General features: G+C 41.4%; 1 protein-coding gene across 10 annotated transcripts in view; it reads left to right on the top strand.

The window, feature by feature from the left end:
* Window positions 1–17,914, top strand: part of LOC144722953 (serine/threonine-protein phosphatase 6 regulatory subunit 3-like) — a 62,140-nt gene that overhangs the window by 22,806 nt on the left and 21,420 nt on the right. For 5 of the 10 annotated variants that reach the window (XM_078601396.1, XM_078601393.1, XM_078601398.1 and 2 more), the window contains 11 exons: window positions 1,600–1,713; window positions 2,822–2,951; window positions 4,865–5,017; window positions 5,733–5,891; window positions 6,881–6,945; window positions 7,506–7,621; window positions 10,146–10,243; window positions 11,864–11,953; window positions 13,343–13,440; window positions 14,454–14,511; window positions 15,790–15,923. In XM_078601396.1, coding sequence (XP_078457522.1) covers window positions 1,600–1,713; window positions 2,822–2,951; window positions 4,865–5,017; window positions 5,733–5,891; window positions 6,881–6,945; window positions 7,506–7,621; window positions 10,146–10,243; window positions 11,864–11,953; window positions 13,343–13,440; window positions 14,454–14,511; window positions 15,790–15,923 — 1,215 coding nt within the window. The remainder of the gene's footprint in view (window positions 1–1,599; window positions 1,714–2,821; window positions 2,952–4,864; window positions 5,018–5,732; window positions 5,892–6,880; window positions 6,946–7,505; window positions 7,622–10,145; window positions 10,244–11,863; window positions 11,954–13,342; window positions 13,441–14,453; window positions 14,512–15,789; window positions 15,924–17,914) is intronic. The other 5 variants (XM_078601397.1, XM_078601395.1, XM_078601394.1 and 2 more) reach the window with 4 other exon arrangements.

The following is a 17,914-nucleotide window of genomic DNA, read 5'->3' as shown; positions in this document are numbered from 1 at the left end:
TCCAAAGATGTGGTCAACATGTCCCAGTGCTGATGCTAACTAATTGCACCAGGTGTTGTTTTGTACATGCATTGCTTGGATCGTTGTGGAGTGTTAATTATTGATGTGAGACCAGTTTTAAACTTAATACGCACAACTCGTATGCATTCTTCAGTGAAAGATACTCGTAAGCATAAGCAGCCTGAATTGTGTCGTTATGAATATCATACAATTATAATTTCTCTTCACTCTAACGTTAATTGTTGTATCTGTGCTTGTAGTCTTTCTTATGATGTTCTGTAGTTGCTGTGCTGCTGTAGAGATGGGTTGCATTTGGAGTTTAATATTTTTCCTGTAGTAAACTGAATGGGTAGCTGTCGGCATATTTGTGATCCATTCCTCTCTCAGATATTCCTCACCGGCCCGCACTGACCAGTATGGTCTAAAAGTTCTCCTGACCGACAAACTAAAATCTGGATCCACTAGTTATGCCATCGACTGGGAAGGAGCACGGGGTGCTAAGAATCAATGGTGCGAACAGGTTCCCTTCTGGATTTAACAGGTGCTACGTTCAATATATGGACTCCCTCGTAAAACTGGAGGAAGAATTGAGTGAAATAAATTGGAACATAGTTGGACTCGGTGAGGTGAGAAGAAAAGTAGATAACGCTATACATTGAAATACGTTTTTATTTCTACATTTTAGAAGTGGCAACCCTTTTCTATACCAGAGAGTTTTAGGATTCAATAGTATAGGTGACATTCCTGGAAACTCCATCATAAATCGGATCCTTTTTTTTCCATTGAACCAGAAACATCACTTGGCCATGTGTGTTTCCTTTTATCAGCCATATTTAACAGGGTTTAATAGGTAAACATCCACAAAACACTAGAATAATAAAATGTTTATGCGAAGTCACATCGGAAACCAGACTGTTCAAACGCGTTCGGAATCATGTCGGAAAGATGCGTCTTAAGTCAAGTTTCTGCGTCGTAAATCGATCCATGGTGGCATTGTATCAACGCAAATGTGGATTATCGTAAATCGGAGACCGCCAGTACTTAGGATGAAGTTGTCCATTTGTGACGTCATATTCGCTTTTAAAGAGAGTAATTTGGCTTGCGCAGTACACATCGAACAATGGCAGACAAAGGAGATAATGCACCCGAGAGAATGACCTCCATGAAGATGGAAGGATGAAATCGGTCGTGTAGGGGCATTGTATTGAAGGGCTGTGATGGATGTCATATGCGTATGCTTTCATCCAGCAGTCGATACACCAAAACTGAAGATTATTTGTGACGAAAATCATGTTATGCGCATCACGGGTATCATGCAAGCCTATAGCTGTCACCTGTTTAGACTAAATTTGCATACCATTAAATAAAAAGGTAGCATTTTTATGTAATTTTCATAATTCGTAAGTAATGGATGATTGGATGTAATGTATCGCAAGCGTAACAATCATTATAAATAAATTAATCTTCACACAGCTCTCTCGTAAGGTTTAAATTTCCAACGTTTTGTTTAAACCCTGCTCATACTCCGCCTGTCCACACGTTTCTGCCAGCAGGCTTCGTTGCTGCCGGTTTAACCGCTTGCGCCTGTGAACTCTGCAGGGAAGAGACCATAGAGCAGCTTGTGAGCAACATGTTTGATGGTGAGAAAAACGAGTCTGCCCTGGTGAATGGAATCCAGGTGCTCCTCACCCTGCTGGAGACAAAGCGCCCAACGTAAGTGAGCATGCTGCTGCTGTGCACAAAAGTGATGTCGTCTTCAATCAGAATTGTTCTCAGGGCTTGGAGGTTACAGTCAGTAATGAGTGTATTGATGTGCATGACACATCCATGGATGAAAATAGGGGAGTAATAGGATTGGGACTGGAATAGGGGTTCATGTTATAGATTTGTTGCAGAATTATTTCTTGGTGATGTTTTGTACCAACAAATGTCACACGTGAGTTGTCTGCATGTGCCCAGAGGTTCCAACAGATACTTGCTTTGTGAAGGATAGTCTCTCATGCTCAATGCCATTACATTGCAATTGAGACTTACATATTACAGTATAAATACATTGCTATGAAACGGTTGGCAACATGTTACTGTATTTTATGGCTTCGAGTTCTATTTTGGGAAAAGAATGCTCATGTTATTGATTAACAGGTAATATTTTCATTGCATGTATAAATATATCCTGATTAACCCGTATTTTTAACTGGTCAGGTATTGATGTGGTCATAGTTTGACTCTCAACAGGAAGCTTTTAAATTTAAAATCCTGATTGGTTTGACCCCTTTTGGTTTGATAAAATTAGTTCCACTTGGTGGGAAGTCAGCAGTTATCAATCGATTGAGTGACTAGCCTTCTGTCATATAAATGTGGAATTTCCATAGCTGATTCAGGATTGTTAACATAGATATATTGTCGCATGCGTTTGATAAGAAAGACACTGGCCTTGAATTATTCACAATGCCGCATTGCCAGTATTTTCTTGATGATTTATAAACGGCCAAGTAAAAGTGTGCGTCTGCTCATCTCTGCATTGGGGCAGTGTACTCATCTCTGCATTCACATGTACATGACAATATCTCCATAAGGGAGGCAATCGCGAATTTACCATGTTTTTAATGTTTTTCAACTTCCGAGTGTTAAGAGGCTGAGCGAAACCTTAATGAAAATGTGTTATCGCAACTGTCATTGGAACACCTTCCCCACGGTACCATTCAGTTGTTTTGTCATTGCGAGCAACTCATTTACAAATGAAAGCAAGTAAGTAAGGAATGAATGAGCGAACCGCTGTTTCTTCCCTGGCATGCGGTGTCGTGCTCCGGTTGTTGTGTAGGCTCGAGGGACAGCTGGACCTGTTCCCACAGACCACCGAGCGACCGCCGGTGGCCGTGAGTGGTAGCACATTGCAGGGCATCAAGGCACGGTTAAAAGACTTCCACGCCTTATTGCTCGAGCCCCCAAAGGTACTCCCTGGTGTTCATCAAAAGGATCCACAAAGGCATCTGTTTCACGAAGTTGTTTGATGTATTTTTTTCATTTGATGCTCAGTTAAATTATCAGGGGTTTCCAACTGAGAGAACAGCTGTTACTCGTGTAGCTGTTGTGTATGTGTTCAGAGCAGGGGAGCAGTAGTGTAGCGGTCTGCGTGCTGCGCTACGAACTCGGCGACCCGAGTTCGATTCCCGCTCATGGTGACGATTATCTGAACCGGTCCTGAGCCTCCCCTATGTTGAATCGGCCTCAAATGAGGACCTGCTGTGGTGTGTTAACATCGCCACTTGGGAAACAAAGGCGTGGTGCTGGCCACCCACCCCCTCGCGTGCTGTGCCAGCCTTCATAGGTGCTTGCAAACAGCACTTGCCCTAATGGTCTGTTGAAGGCTATTATGGGGATCTTTTTTATTCGTGTTTTTGTCTTAATCTAAATAAATGTTCTTGTATTTTTTCTCTTTCTGAGTTTCCTCATATATATTGCCTGCATAAAACTGCTTGATAGCTGCCTAGTCTTTCGTTGCACCCAGATCTACGAGTTTATCATGCTATCCTGTCTCTTTCCTTGCAAAATGTGCATTCGCTGTTTTTTTATTTATGGCAAGTCCAAGCAGCTCTTGGCTAATTATAGGGGACTCAATGGAGATGGAATGGGCTAGAAAAAGATGTATGTTGATGTGGGATATGGTGGACCTGAAGTGAAGTAGACTTATTGTTGATTGATATCTGTGGTGTCAAGATTTACTTTTTTTGTGGAGGGGCTTGTAAAACATCCTTATGGGTGGCTTGTGGTATTCACCCTCAAGTAACAAAGGGAGGCAGAAGCTCACAAAATTGAGCAGTGTGCCAGGCAGCTAAAACGTACCAATTTGTAACTTTGGAGGAATACGGCTTGTGCATATGCCAGTCATACAAGCCAGTTTGCCTTTAATATCTGGGTTTTTAACTTTGTCCTCCTGCCACTGATAATTTTCGAATTTGTGTCCTTAAGTGCACCTGTCCTGGCACAAGTACCGATGGTGTGATCATTGCTGCTTCGTGGCAAATTACATTTTGCCTGTATCGCTGTGCCTTTCCATATGTCTATGTATGTGGCGATATAGATATTAGAGTATAGCCCGTCCTGAAGGACAGTGACTCCTCCCTGTTTGTTCCTCCCTACCCAGCACATCTGCCTCTAACCAAAACGTTTGCCTCAGAACACATAATTTTCATCTACCTACCCAACATTTCCACCTTACTACATAACTTGTCCACCTATCCAAGCCACCATGTTTGCCTCCTTACCCACATCAGTCTCCCTATCCCACCCACCACTGCCATTTCTCTTGTGATAATTTTCACCCCTCTACCAAAATTTGCCCACCTGCCCACCAAATATTCAGCTCCTTGCCCAAAATATTGGCAACCCTACTCAACATTCCTGCCACCATACTTGGCGTGTCCAACCTCTGTGCTCAACAAGTCCACCTACCTACTTACCCCGTAAACCTCCATATCGTAGATGCCCACCTCTTTAAAATTTTTGGTAACGAGATTTATTCCTTTTTAGTTTAAGAGGCATTTTTACGTGTGTCTTTTTTGTGGATCATACAGTATGCCTGTGGTATTGTGTTCTGTGGGGAGTGGCAGTGCAGCGGTTAGCGTGCTGCGCGATGAACCCGGCAACACGAGTTTGATTCCCGTTCACGGCCAACACCAGTGACGATTATCTGAACCAGTCCTGGGTCTCTCCTCGGTCGACTCAGCCTCAAATGAGCACCCAATGCGGTGTGGTGCTGACGACTCGCCCCCTTCGTGTGCCATGCCGGCCTTCATCGGTGCTCGCTAACAGCATTTGCCCCAACAGTCTGTTAAGGTAATATGGGGGATCTTTGTCTTTGCAGAAGAATGCCATGACTACAACAATAGGGGTGCTGGAGCCCCCACTGGGGAACACGCGGCTGCACGTGGCCAAGCTCGTGTCGGCCGTGCTGCAAACCAACACACAAGCACTTAATCAGCAGCTCATGCAGCTCGACACCATTGCTGTGCTGCTGGTGAGCGTTCCTTCACCCATCCCCCCAACCCATGCCTACATGAATAATTAGCTTTGCTCATGTAACTACTTGTTATGGTCTCCCCATGCGATTCGCATCACTTGTTGAATACCCTTCACTATGTACCACACACTTAGTGATGACAGACTGACAGGGAATATAAAATCAACCTTTCAACATTTTTTTACTTCACAAAAACTGCTGCCCTGTGGAAACATTAAATTTACCATTTTTAATGTGTCCTTTATGCCACTGGCCTTGCATGCTCAACCTGAGTGTGGTGATTGGTCTGATGTTTGGCAGGAAATTAGAATTTCGCCAATAAGTGGGAATGTGGTGCAGATCATACAACCTTCATCATTGGTCGTGAACCTCTACCACAGCTCCCCCTAGTGTAGTTAACATAAGTCGGAGATCTAGTTGTGATATTTTCATGGGTCATTCTCTCACTGAGCTGGCACCATTTAATATTGAGTTGATATAGGGAGGTCCAAGGAAAGTTTGAATACTACTTGGCATTTATATTTTCTATGGTCAGGAAGCAACCCCAGGTTATCAGATTGATAAAACAGTGCTTGCCACTGCGCCACTGCTCCCACAAAAGACATGCAAGCACATAAACGTGCAACACACAAGCTCACAAAAAACTTTTAACACACAAAGTAACGCCCTCTCCATGTGACAATGCAATAGCTTTCTCCGGGGTTGTGCACAGGACCTTTACTTCACGTACGTATGGAACAACTTCTTGCACTTACAAGTGGAGCAGGCGGTCACCACAATCCTCAACAACCCCCCCAGCACAGAGGAGAGTGACGATCCTGGGACAGAGGACGGAGTGGACATCAGGAGGGAAAACGCCTCGGTAAAAAGTGTATGTATCTATTTCTCTGCGCTGACGAACCCCCAGCATCGATGCAGCCTTCATATGTTTAAGCAAACACCTGGCCACATGGTAACAGAACCCAACAAATTAGCTGGTAAGCATTTCATCATGAATGATATTGCTGTCTTCCTGCAATCATTGTCATGGGCAAATGGTCACCTCTAAATAGTGGCAAGTAGGGTTCTTGTGTAGGGTTATGGGATCTTGAGTAGAATACAACTATGACATTTAGCTGATTGTCCACTAGGAACAATGGCAGCCATAACTTATGCAAATCCACCATACACTTTCACCTATAATTCTCTTGAGTCATTCTGAAAGTCATTCCAATTGGACCATATATATTTTTATCTTTTCCCAAAATTTTATTCCAATTGTGCTATCGGCATCACATTCTCAGATTAAGAATGTATTTGGAACTCATGGCAGAGTAGTGCATTAACTGTTAGAAAACGGTCCTAGAAAGGAGATTATGCACGTTGAACTTATTTCGCACCATACGTAGCCAACCGTGCTAATCGGAGGTACGGAAGACCATAGAACTGCTTCTTCAAGTGATTGCTTATCCACACTAGGGGGGGGCAGTTAAATTTAATCAAATTAAATGCAAACCAAATTGAATGTACTGGCCATTTGTGAGTGTGCTGAGGCTGTCAACTCACTATACTTGAGGAACCTGATTTAGTCATGGACAGTTGACCAAATTTGAGGACAAGATCTCAACAGTACCAGCACAATGCTCCAGCACTCTGACCTTTGAGCCACTCAATCGTATAATTCATTTTAGGAGGAGTATAAGCGTGCACACGTGTACAAAAGACACCCACACACACATTTTACGTATGTTTAAACGTGACTTGTTCCACCTTTTCTGGTTATTATTAGACTATTTCATACATCGGAGCCCTTTAACGTTGAATGTATCTTCAAACTTACTTGCTTCTAATTACTTTTGAAATGGCTTCGTGTCTCCTCAGCTTTTCCAAAGGTGTCAACTTGTACAAAGGATGCTCGGTGCGTGGGAGTCAAACGAAAAAGAACAGTACGTATCTTTGAGTCCTTTGATGCACAGTTTCATTTTTCGTTGTAACGCTTAAACAATTGCGGAAACATTTTCTACATCTTGAGATAATGAATTGGCTGCATGCTCTTTGGCTGCCTACATTAAATATAGAATGTTTATTATGTAGCTATCAATGCTAATTGGAGGTGTGGGAAGGACAACAAACTAAACAGAAAAATCTAAAATGTAGGCCCTGGTAGGGATTTTTACGACCTAAATCCACATTTCAATGTGATGCAATAAAAATTCATTTCCAAAAGTTTATGCAATTTCATGTTATGAGTGTTTAGTGTAAATTCCACTTTCCTTTGATGGTATTCAGTCTTGGTATATGATAAGCACTATTTACTTCCCACCAAGTGATGCAGCCTCATCAGGCAGTGCCAAGCTAAATTACTCTGCTGTTACTGATAATATATTTGACCCTGGATTGAACCTGGGTCTTTTAATGATGGGGAGAGGCCCTGTATTTGGACTGGCTTACTGAGCTGTACGTCTTTGCTACCAAGCGCTAATCAGGTTTTGATTGATCATGGCAGGGAGGAAGGTGGAAGGCGGAGGGGCTACATGGGCCACCTGACCAGGATAGCCAACGCTGTGGTGCAGAGCGCGGAGAAGGGACCCAATGCTCTTCTCATCAAGGAGCTGCTCACAGGTGAGGCTGAACCCATTATGGCTCAAACCATTGCTCCCAGTTTAGATAAACTTATGCAGAAGCTATCTAATTCATTTTGGACGAATGTCGACTTAACACTGATTTCTTACATGTAATATTCAGATTGAATCGATACTTATCAGTAAAAATCGCTCTTAAAAGGGATTTTAAAAAATACTGCAGGCATGGGGTATGATTCTCAAGTTCGTAGGTGGCCGTGTAGGCCTGACAGATGAACTCTGTCTACATTTTTGCATTGGCCACTCCCAAGATGCAGTGATCTGCCAAGATTAATTGGCACTATGTCATCTTGTGAGTCACACCCGTGGCTTTTGACTGGCTCGTACTTGGCTATATAACTTGTGAATATACATTTTATTCTAAAACATTAACAGCATGATCTTTATTGTTTCATGTGACAATACACTTCATTATTTAACTTTTTCCGAATCCTTTTCTTCAATTAAAGGGTGGTTCTCAATCTGAATAATGGGATGATGTGTTACATAGGGTACAATAAAGTAATTGCAGTTTTGTGAAAACTAAAGGGGGGAAACATAATTAATGTTAAGAAGCTTTTTAGATTTTTTTTAAATTCAACATCGATTGCTTGGAAACCATAAGGTCTGTCCCAAAACTGTATGTTACTTTATAATGTCAATGTAAATTCCTGCTCAAATTAGCAAGATGGTGGATGTGGAGGTTGATCATTGAGTCAGTGGTAGAAATTCCACATTTCCTCGGTGGATACTTATCATGAAGACAACCACTCTTGAAAAATGGGAATAATTGTCACTTAAGATGATGTGTTGAAATAGATTAATGAAAATTAAAACCTAAGAAACTATTTGGCTTGGATTGGTGCATCCACGACAATAACATCCAAGTATGTATTTGAAGTTACAAATGAAACACACTACGTGTGCAGGTCACATTGGTCTAGTGAAATGGTGACCAATACACCAAACACTGAGCCCATTATAGTGTATCTCAACAGTCTCCAAAGCCATGACCCAAAAATTTGTTGGATTTGACTCTGTAATTTGCAATCGACATAAAGCATACTAGTGCCATCTATTGGTGGTTATTGTTTTTTTATGTATGGAATTTTGTATTCTTTGCGTCTTCCGGTAAAGCCACGTAGATAGAAAAAAAATACAAATAATGACAATATTCCGACGTTTCGATCGCAGCACAAGCAAAGCTATCACCCCAACCATTGGGAAAGAACCATCTGAGGACCCAATCAAAACCTTCACCTTTGCCATACATAGCAGGGTTCACCAAAAAGATTTACAAAATCATGAGCAAACACAAGATCCAGGTACGATTTAACACAGTACATAAAATTCGTGATCTGATCCCATCTGTGAAGGATGTGATCCCTGACCTGCAATACCCCAGTGTCTACAAACTAAGCTGTGTTTGCGGCAGCAGTTACATTGGGGAGACTAAGCGACATGTCTCGGACTGGGTTCGTGAACATAAGGCAGATCTGAAACACGGTAGGACCAATACCTCAGCCGTAGCTGATCATTATTTTAACGAGGTGGGCACACACGAAATAGATTTTGCCAAGACGAAGGTACTCTGCAAGCCCACTGGGTATCAGCAAAGATTCGTTCATGAAGCCATCCAGATATATAAACACTTACACAATTTCAACCGAGAAGATGGGTACAAACTGAGCAATCATTGGAAGGACTTTATTAACCAGTTTAGGTCATAACTGGCTGTGATGTTCCCTTCCTTACCTACCCATGTTAGCAGTTATTTTCGACTCTCTGAGTTACATTCACTAACGCAGCCATCATTAGCTGTGTTAGTAAATGGCGGCTTGCTATCCTTTTCCACCTCCATGTGGCGATGGCTCTTTCCGAGCTCTCTCCGAGCTTACCTTTACAAGCATCTCTAAACCTTTGTAAACAGCTCTTTGATTGGGGTAGACCTATTGCCGGGTACGGAGACCTCTCCTACATTAACATTAGCTGCCCCGCCCATCTCTAAACCTTTATATACAGCTCTTTGATTGGTGTATACCTACTGCAGGTTACGGAGACCTCTCCTACATTAACATTAGCTGTCCCGCTCATCTATAAACCTTTATAAACAGCTTGCCTCAGCAGCTTTCTCCCTCTTTTTTCACCTGATGACGATTGCTTGTGTTGTGATTGAAACGTCATGGTATTGTTTATATTGTTATTATTTTTTTCTATCTACGTGGCTTTACCGAAAAACCCAAAGAATATGAATTCCTGCAGTCGCGAAAGCTTTAAGTCAAGATTTATTAAATTTAGTTGGGTGTTTTTTTTCTTCAGTCATAATGAAAATGTTTGTATGCTTAGGTTGTTGTTAGTTCTGATTTGTCCTGAGATCCACAAAACATATTTTGTAATCCATCTATGGATTGAGATCCACGTATCGGCTACAGCTGATCAAGTGGGTTGTTGTCAGAAATGTTCTTACATTCGCACCAGTAGCGTACGTTTCCTGACACGCCTCTTCCTCCATATTCTTGGTGCAGAGCTTCCAGACGACTACAGGGAGCGGTGGGACGTGTTTGTGGGCAGCGCACTGGTGGACATCAACAAAAAGAACACAGTAGATTTGGTGAGGAGACTCGTAAGTTGTGCGAATTGTTGTTATTTTTTATTTATATTTTCCCCCCCTCAACGCCAAGCTTTCACCTTTGCTTTCCTTAATCTTCCTGGAGTGTGGTTATTCAACTGAAAAAACAAGTCTCTGCAGAGAGTAATTCGGAGTGAAATGCCACGTTGATCTTTGACAATTGATGGCTTTAACGTTGGAAACAAGCTGTGTTCATCCATGGAAATTGTCAAGGTGTACTTGTAATCTCGTCACTTGGTGAGTGTTACACAAAAAGCACCGTTTTATGTTTTGCCTGTTGTAAAATGAGTCTTGTAAATGTATTTTTCCACAATTGTCACTTTCAAAATCCAGGTAATTTATCTTTACTTGGTGCACACTTAGAGGGTGTAAGAGTCCAGTGACATCTTGCGGACCCCTCTGATTGGTGATGACTTAGAATTTGCTGGCCAAGGGAGTTCTTGGATATGATTTTGGTGGATCACGTAAGGGGGACCCTTGATGTGAGTGAGACACCAGCCAACGGAAATTAGCTCCCTGTAGATGGTGTTTTGAGTTTTTCTCCTTTTCACGGATTTATCCAGTCATTCCAGTTGATACAAGTTAAACATATTTTTAAGATATCGGCCAGACATCTCATGTCGAGGTTTTTGAGACTCGAGAGGCTTTCTTGGCTAAATAATCGATTTGTTTGCATTCTTTAAATTTGGAATTGCACCATGTGTAAAACTCAATTGTTACTTCATCATCTGCTTTTCTTATCAGCAGGGTTTAATATTACCAGCTGCCGTCTATCGCTGGCAAAACCTGTGCTGCATTATGTTGATTGTAGCCATGCAACAATTCATCCTGACACCATGATTAAATAAATTGTCATGATTCAGGGTTATTATTTGATACCAAAATTTATTCCAGTTCGTCTTGTTTGTAATATTCATCTCCTATGTTTATTCTATTAGCCTAAAGGTAACATGGCTTAATTTGCATACTTTAACTTCCATAATCGATTAAGCACGTGTGTCTGTGCTTCATTGTGAGGGCGAGGATATTTGTGCTTTATGAATTGTTACATACCGACATGAATTCAACGATGCCCTTGCTTTTTGGAGAATCGTTTTTACTTTCGACGTAAGTGGTACTTATCATAAAGGTACGAGCCCTTTTTTGGGCTGCATCCTACTACAGCAAACAATGTCCTTAATAGAGGTTTTCTAGGGTTAGATTGTGTAAATATAAATGTGTCGTTAAACCCGCCACCACCCGACACAGCCAATTAGTAAGGTTTGACGTAAACAGAACATGCCAATTACTTGCTAGTTCAGCACACCGTTGTTTTGGAGAATAACCCCACAACATTTACAATTCGAGTATGACGTTTCACCGGTAATTACAACTAGCCTCATCATTATGGATAATATGGGTTGTGAGTATTGGTCGCTAAAGCCAAACAAAGCCCTAGTTACTTGACATTGTTGAACAGGTAAGTGATTCGGGGCTGAGCCTTGCTACATTGACGTTCATCAAAAGTTTGCTTCCAGCTCCAAGCCGACCGCGATCGTGCCTTTTGGCATTTTATTGTGGGGTTGCTTCTCTGTTGACACTGCGGCTGTGTGACGGCGGGTGTCGGCGGTGCAGGTGAGCCCCTACAACCAGCACTCATCGAGCGAGGATGACGATGCAGACATCAAGGACATCGGATTCCCCCCGGATGCCTCCCTGCAGCAGGTATACGCGTCCGACCGGCAGGCAGCATCGCACCACGCAGCCAGCAAACAATGCAGCACCGGCATTTAGCTCGCGAACGTTGTTTGTCATCATTATCAGCCCACATGGCTGGTCATTACCTTGGTCATTATGGTTGTCATCACTTCGATCGCCACACCATTATCATGTTCACCGCAGTTGTATCTATTATTATTATTATTACCTCCATTGTCATAATCATTATAATTTATCATTTCCATTCGCATTGTTATTATCATCGTCATAATTTTGGCCACAAATCATCATTATAAAGCGAATAATTGTAAAACTAAATATAATTGTTACTCACTGTAATTGTCACACTTTGAATAATTTGTATTGCTCTCAAATGGCCGTTCCACATTGTTGTTACCATCCTTATGGTAACCATCATTACCATCAACATACTTATGTTACCATCATTGTGTTCTATTTTTGTTAGAATAGTTATTGCTATAATCATAATCTGGCCTTTCAATCATTGGTAGTGTTTTCACCATTGTCACAATCATAAATTTGATTGTTTAGTGTAGACATCACTGAATGTCATCTCCCATCAGCATAATTACTGTATTTTCATTAATCATCAGCCATTCATATTTCATTTTACCAGTTGCCAGAACAATGTCTCATAGCACCACAGCACACATCACAACATTACGTATTTTTATGAGTATTGCTGTTGGTACAAACTGAGAACACCTCTTGTCATCGTCATTAACACTGTTTTATAACAAAAACAATATTCTGATGTATATTCTTAGTAAACAGAAATATTTTGATTTTAAATTACGCTTGAAGGAATGCAATGAAGAAACAGGCATTCGGTTAAAAATGTTGGTGTTTTTGGTTCAGCTTGTTTTAGCATATTTTCAGCTTCGCTCTTCGGCAACATCCGAATTGATTTGGTGGCATTTATTTTTGAGCGATTTGGGGCATCTTTGAACGAGACAATGTGCTTTCTTTTAGACACTTGCAAAAATGTATGGATTTCATCTGATACTTTGTTTTCTCGCTATGAAGCCAATTCACAGGTGAAAGTAGTGTATCTGCATGCCGATAGTCTTTATGCACATACATTGAGGCCGAAAAGTAAAGCTCACCGTGTGACAAGTAACATCATGGCATAGTCAAGTGGCCTGTTCCACCAGTCATGTAATAGCACGTTGGAAAAATTACGCCATTTCGCCGGCTGGCAAAATCCAACATTGCCCGCTTGCTTTTTGCATTTGTTTACGAGCGCGCTTTGTTTTGCATTTTTCAAAAGCAACCCTTTTTGTGTTGTTTTCTTTTTTCTTCTGTTGTTGTTTGTTGCCGTTGGCCTTTTTCTTTCTTAAATCTGGCCGTCGCTCATTTGTCGGGCGATGCCAGGCCTTCTCTGATTATCAGATGCAACAAATGACGTCCAATTTTGTTGACCAGTTTGGCTTCAGTGATGAGGAGTTCGCCGAGCAGGAAGACAATGTGAAGTAAGTGGCTTCTCGCGTCCTGCTTGCTGCTCCGGAGTTCATATTACGTGGTGTCACGGGGCAATGGAACGAAGTGGGAACGTTAGTTAAATCTATTTGTAGCACAAAGTTAAAGCAAAGAGCACTTAACTCGGATCCCTAATCCTGCAGAAAATCATTAAAAATGCACAATGCTGTTCATGATATTGAGCTGGGCGGTCCTGGAGTTAAAACACTCGACTCATAATCATACGTTCCCAGTTGAGGTTAGACTAAGTTTATTATGCCTCTGGGGTCTAAAAATTAGTACCACTCTTGTGAGAAATCAAGTGGTGGAAGTGCTGTTTAAGTATTGTTCATTATTGTCTAGGGGTCGTCTCATTTTGGACTTGTGTCGGAGTGTGGCTTTATTTACACATTGAAATAAAATACAATTGTACAATCAGTTACTAACAACACATTGTGGTCTCTCTGGGTCAGGACATTGTCTGCTATTGGTTTATATTCAATCAACATTGGTCATTCTGGTTGGAGATTGATTGGAATTGTCACTGTCATTTAATAGCCATTGACAGATGACCCCCACCTCATTGCTATTTTGATTTGGGAGAAAACTGACTTTTATTTATTTGCATTACCAATTGGTGTTCGTCAGGATGAGACAAAGTATGCACTAGTGTTTAACATGGCACGTGAAAAGGACGACCTGACCCATTTAATTATTACATTTACTGTTCTGGAATATGCTTGTAATATAATCATTTAAAGATGTATTTTTTAGATGCAGTGTTGGCCTATACATTTTAAATCGGTGTTTAATATCGAAAACAGTGTATTCTATTCACTTGTGGTTTTATTGTAATATTAGCTGGTGCTCCAAGCATACATCTACAAACCCACGTGCACATTTTTCTAAAAGTGTTATACATAAGGTAAAGTATGGAATTACGTGTGTTAGAAGGCTGATGTGAAACGGTTTCAGTTTTTCTTGCTGCGCGTAATTTTTTTATTTATCTTCCGCTTGTCTGTTTCAGCGCTTCCTTTGATAGAGTATCTGAAATAAATTTTGCCATGAATGCAAACGACGAAAGCGTAAGTAACTCGCTCACGGGACACGCTGCCCCTATGCCCTTAGCGAATCCACTTGAACACGACGACTGAATGCCACCGCTTTTTCTCGTTCAAGAAGCGTCTCGTGTCAAAACATGCCCATCTTATAACGTGAAGTTAATTTAGACTTGGTGTTTTGTCCGACTATGATCAGGCGAAATCTTGCACTGTTCCTTCTCACATGTGAGGCCCCATATTTTATAATGGGTAAGTAATGCAAATTATGCCCTTGCCATGTTTGTTCTCTATCGTTCAGCTTTAGGAACCAAAGGTTAATTTTTCATAATCTGTGGTATACGCTCTTTTAGGAATCAATATTAACATCACTTTTATTGGTAAAAATAACTTTAGAGATCTCTATCCTTGAGTAGGCTACATTGAAGGAATTCATCACTTGAGGAATAATGCATTATACCTGTTCCCATTTGCAGTGCTGTAAATGCTTTAAGTAATGCAGAAAGGTGACAAAAGGAATAGTACTTAATTCATAATCAGTGATCCTGTGATGAACACGTGGTGATGGTGCAGCCCTGTAATCGCTTGCACACGCCAATGCTGGCAGAGGTCTCCATTATGCCTGTGTGTATGTTGAACTTCTTGTGCACCGTACGCAGCCAACCGTGCTAATTGGAGGTGGTTGAGGGTGCACCCTGCACTCGATAGAATGAGCACAACTTTGTGGGACATCAATATTGGTCATCATATGTTGATGCTGGACCTTCCCATGGGAAAGTGGAATTTTCATCCCTGGCTCATTGTTACCAATGATGAGTTCTGCCCAAAGCTTTCTGTAGTAGGGGAACATTTTGTCCTTGTTGAAAATAAATGAATTACTCGCATTTCTCCTATGTAGCTCTGTCTTATCTCTGGGTTTTTTAGGGACGGATTAAACATTGAGTTTAACCAATTCCATCCTTATTTAGTCTTACTGCTAAATATACCATTGGAAATTCCACATTCCCATGGTGGGGGGCACCATCTATTTCTTCCATCGGACAATTCCTGTGGTCTTTCCACAAATTGGTGCTGCATATTAAATTGTCCCTGGAAGGATGATTGGCACATTTCAGACCATCAATCAGGCGCTTTGATCACCGATCCATCGGTAGGGAGTAGCCTCAGAAATCTATGAGTGTGGGTGAGGATCTGGGGTCGGCATTGAGGGTTGGGCGGAGAGAGCTGGGTGGTGTGGACTGCGTACGCTCTACGAGTGCCACGTCCCAATTGTGGGCTGCCCTCTCCCCGTGCTTGTGCCTGCAGCAAAACGCGGCGCTGTTTGAGGCGTGCTGCAATGAGCGCATCCAGCAGTTTGACGACGAGAGTGGCGCGGACGAGGAGGACATCTGGGAGGAGAAGCAGATCACATACGCCACCAACGTCAAAGTCCGGCAGAGGTGACGCAATGTGGACCCTCGCGACGACGGCACACGGGCCCCCAAGCTCATGAGCGCTCTTGATTTCTCGGTTGCCACCTGGTTCTCTAATTTATATGCTCCCATTTGCTTGGTTTGATTATCCTAACACCGTCACCAATTACTTTTTTTTCTTAATTTGGAACGGCCGTTTGCTGTTAGAAATAGTTGTTGTGCATATGGCCGTGTGATACACTTTTAAAACTTGGTTTATGAGAAACCAGCAGTCCGCACATCCTTTCCGGGCCTCCAGCCAGCCAGCGGGCAAGCCTTTTTTCTCATATAGTCTGATAATTATTAATAGCACTGTATCAATCCACTGCTCGGTGAATGATGCAGATGTCCTCGTGCAGATATGCACGAGCACTTGGGAGCATGGCACGATCCAGAAAGGAATCCACCCAGTTCATCCAGCCAGAAAACTTTTCCAATATAGTATGAAAGGTTTGTGAAATTACAGCCAAGCACATCATTATGGCAGCCCAATGACCCGCTTCGTCTTTAGTGACCGACTTCTTAATACTTCAGTGCAGTGATGTCACTTGAGATTAAGTTCCTATGCTGATGTTTATTAATTAATTAAATTGAGCTTCATTTGTGTGGGCAACCTGAGACGCACAACATAGTTACATACTTATGGGATGAAGTTGTTAGTTTTTTAGGGTATGTCTCTTAACAACCATTAGGTGATAATTGCTTCTTTGGTAAGAGGGCCATTCTCTTCATAGGATGACATGCAACAATAAAAAGTGAGCACATCTGCATAATAACAACTTGGCATCTGTTTGGATCGCAAGATTATTATTTAGGGGTCTGGGAGAGGGTTTTTTTTCGCATCATGTAAATCCTGGAACTGTGTCATTACCAGTAACATGTTGCGTAATTAGCAGGGAAAGCAGGTGAAAGTAATGAAAGAAGTGAAGTTTGCAGGAGACGATTTACACGAGGATGTATTCTGTTATGACTTAAATTACACTGGTCAACACACTTTTTCTGGCATAAGGTATTCCAACGGTTTCAAGGTAATGTTGGGGTGCTGATTCCAAATCTGGCATCAGTTTTTGTCTATCACATCAGGTTTTTTGAGATATCAAATATTGCATTTTCAATAAAAACTGCAGAAGAAAAATATTAAATAAATGTGGATATCTACATAACATTATATTATAAACACACTATCCTAAAAATACAGCACCATATTTTAACACTAAAGCAGTCACTGACTCGCAACAACTTGCAATCATAAGTGACGGAGTTAATTTCGGGTAAAATCAATGAAAATGGGGTATGCCGATAGCATAAAAATGAGATGTGATAGAGCAAATTTGAGATCAGATTTGGAATCAGCACCCTGAAATTAGTCTAAAACAGCTGCAATAGTATAGGCCAGAAATGTTTTTTGTTGACCAGTGTTATTTATTCCCCGGTGATGTCAGTGATTTAGAAAAGTACATAGTTGGTAGAAATGCTTCAGATTTGTCAGGCAAACAAATATTAACAACTTAACTTTGAAAGATAACACGTACTTTGTGGCATAACTGGAAGCAGTCAAGAAATTTAAAATTCTTTTTTTTTTGCTTGATCCGGATGTAATCTAGGTCTACTGCACTCACCGGTTGGGCAGATGAGTGGTTGGTTTCCTGTATATTCCAACAATGTTCAATTTATTGAATGTTTCTATCATCCGTGTATGTTGACAATCATATATGGTACATTGGCAGTGCTTCTGGCAAATTTTGAAATGAAACTTCTGGAGCATTTTTAGTTCGAAACGTGTTTTTTGTTTAATACTAATTAACAGCACTGTCTTTGTACTGTTTGCCTTTTGATGTTCTCTGGTCTGACACTGGTAAGCTAAGCTCTAAAGAAGGCTGTCTGTTTGAGGCCAATCGGTTTCAAAGACAATGCGTCGATTATCAGAGCATGTTTGTTTGCATGTTCACCACAAAGTACGTGTGGTTAATCCAGACTTG

The sequence above is a fragment of the Lampetra planeri genome, chromosome 16 (genome assembly GCF_965212315.1).
Source record: "Lampetra planeri chromosome 16, kcLamPlan1.2.h2, whole genome shotgun sequence".
Lineage (NCBI taxonomy): Eukaryota > Metazoa > Chordata > Hyperoartia > Petromyzontiformes > Petromyzontidae > Lampetra > Lampetra planeri.
Note: the sequence above shows the minus strand (reverse complement) of the source record. Positions and strands in the feature narration are given on the sequence as shown.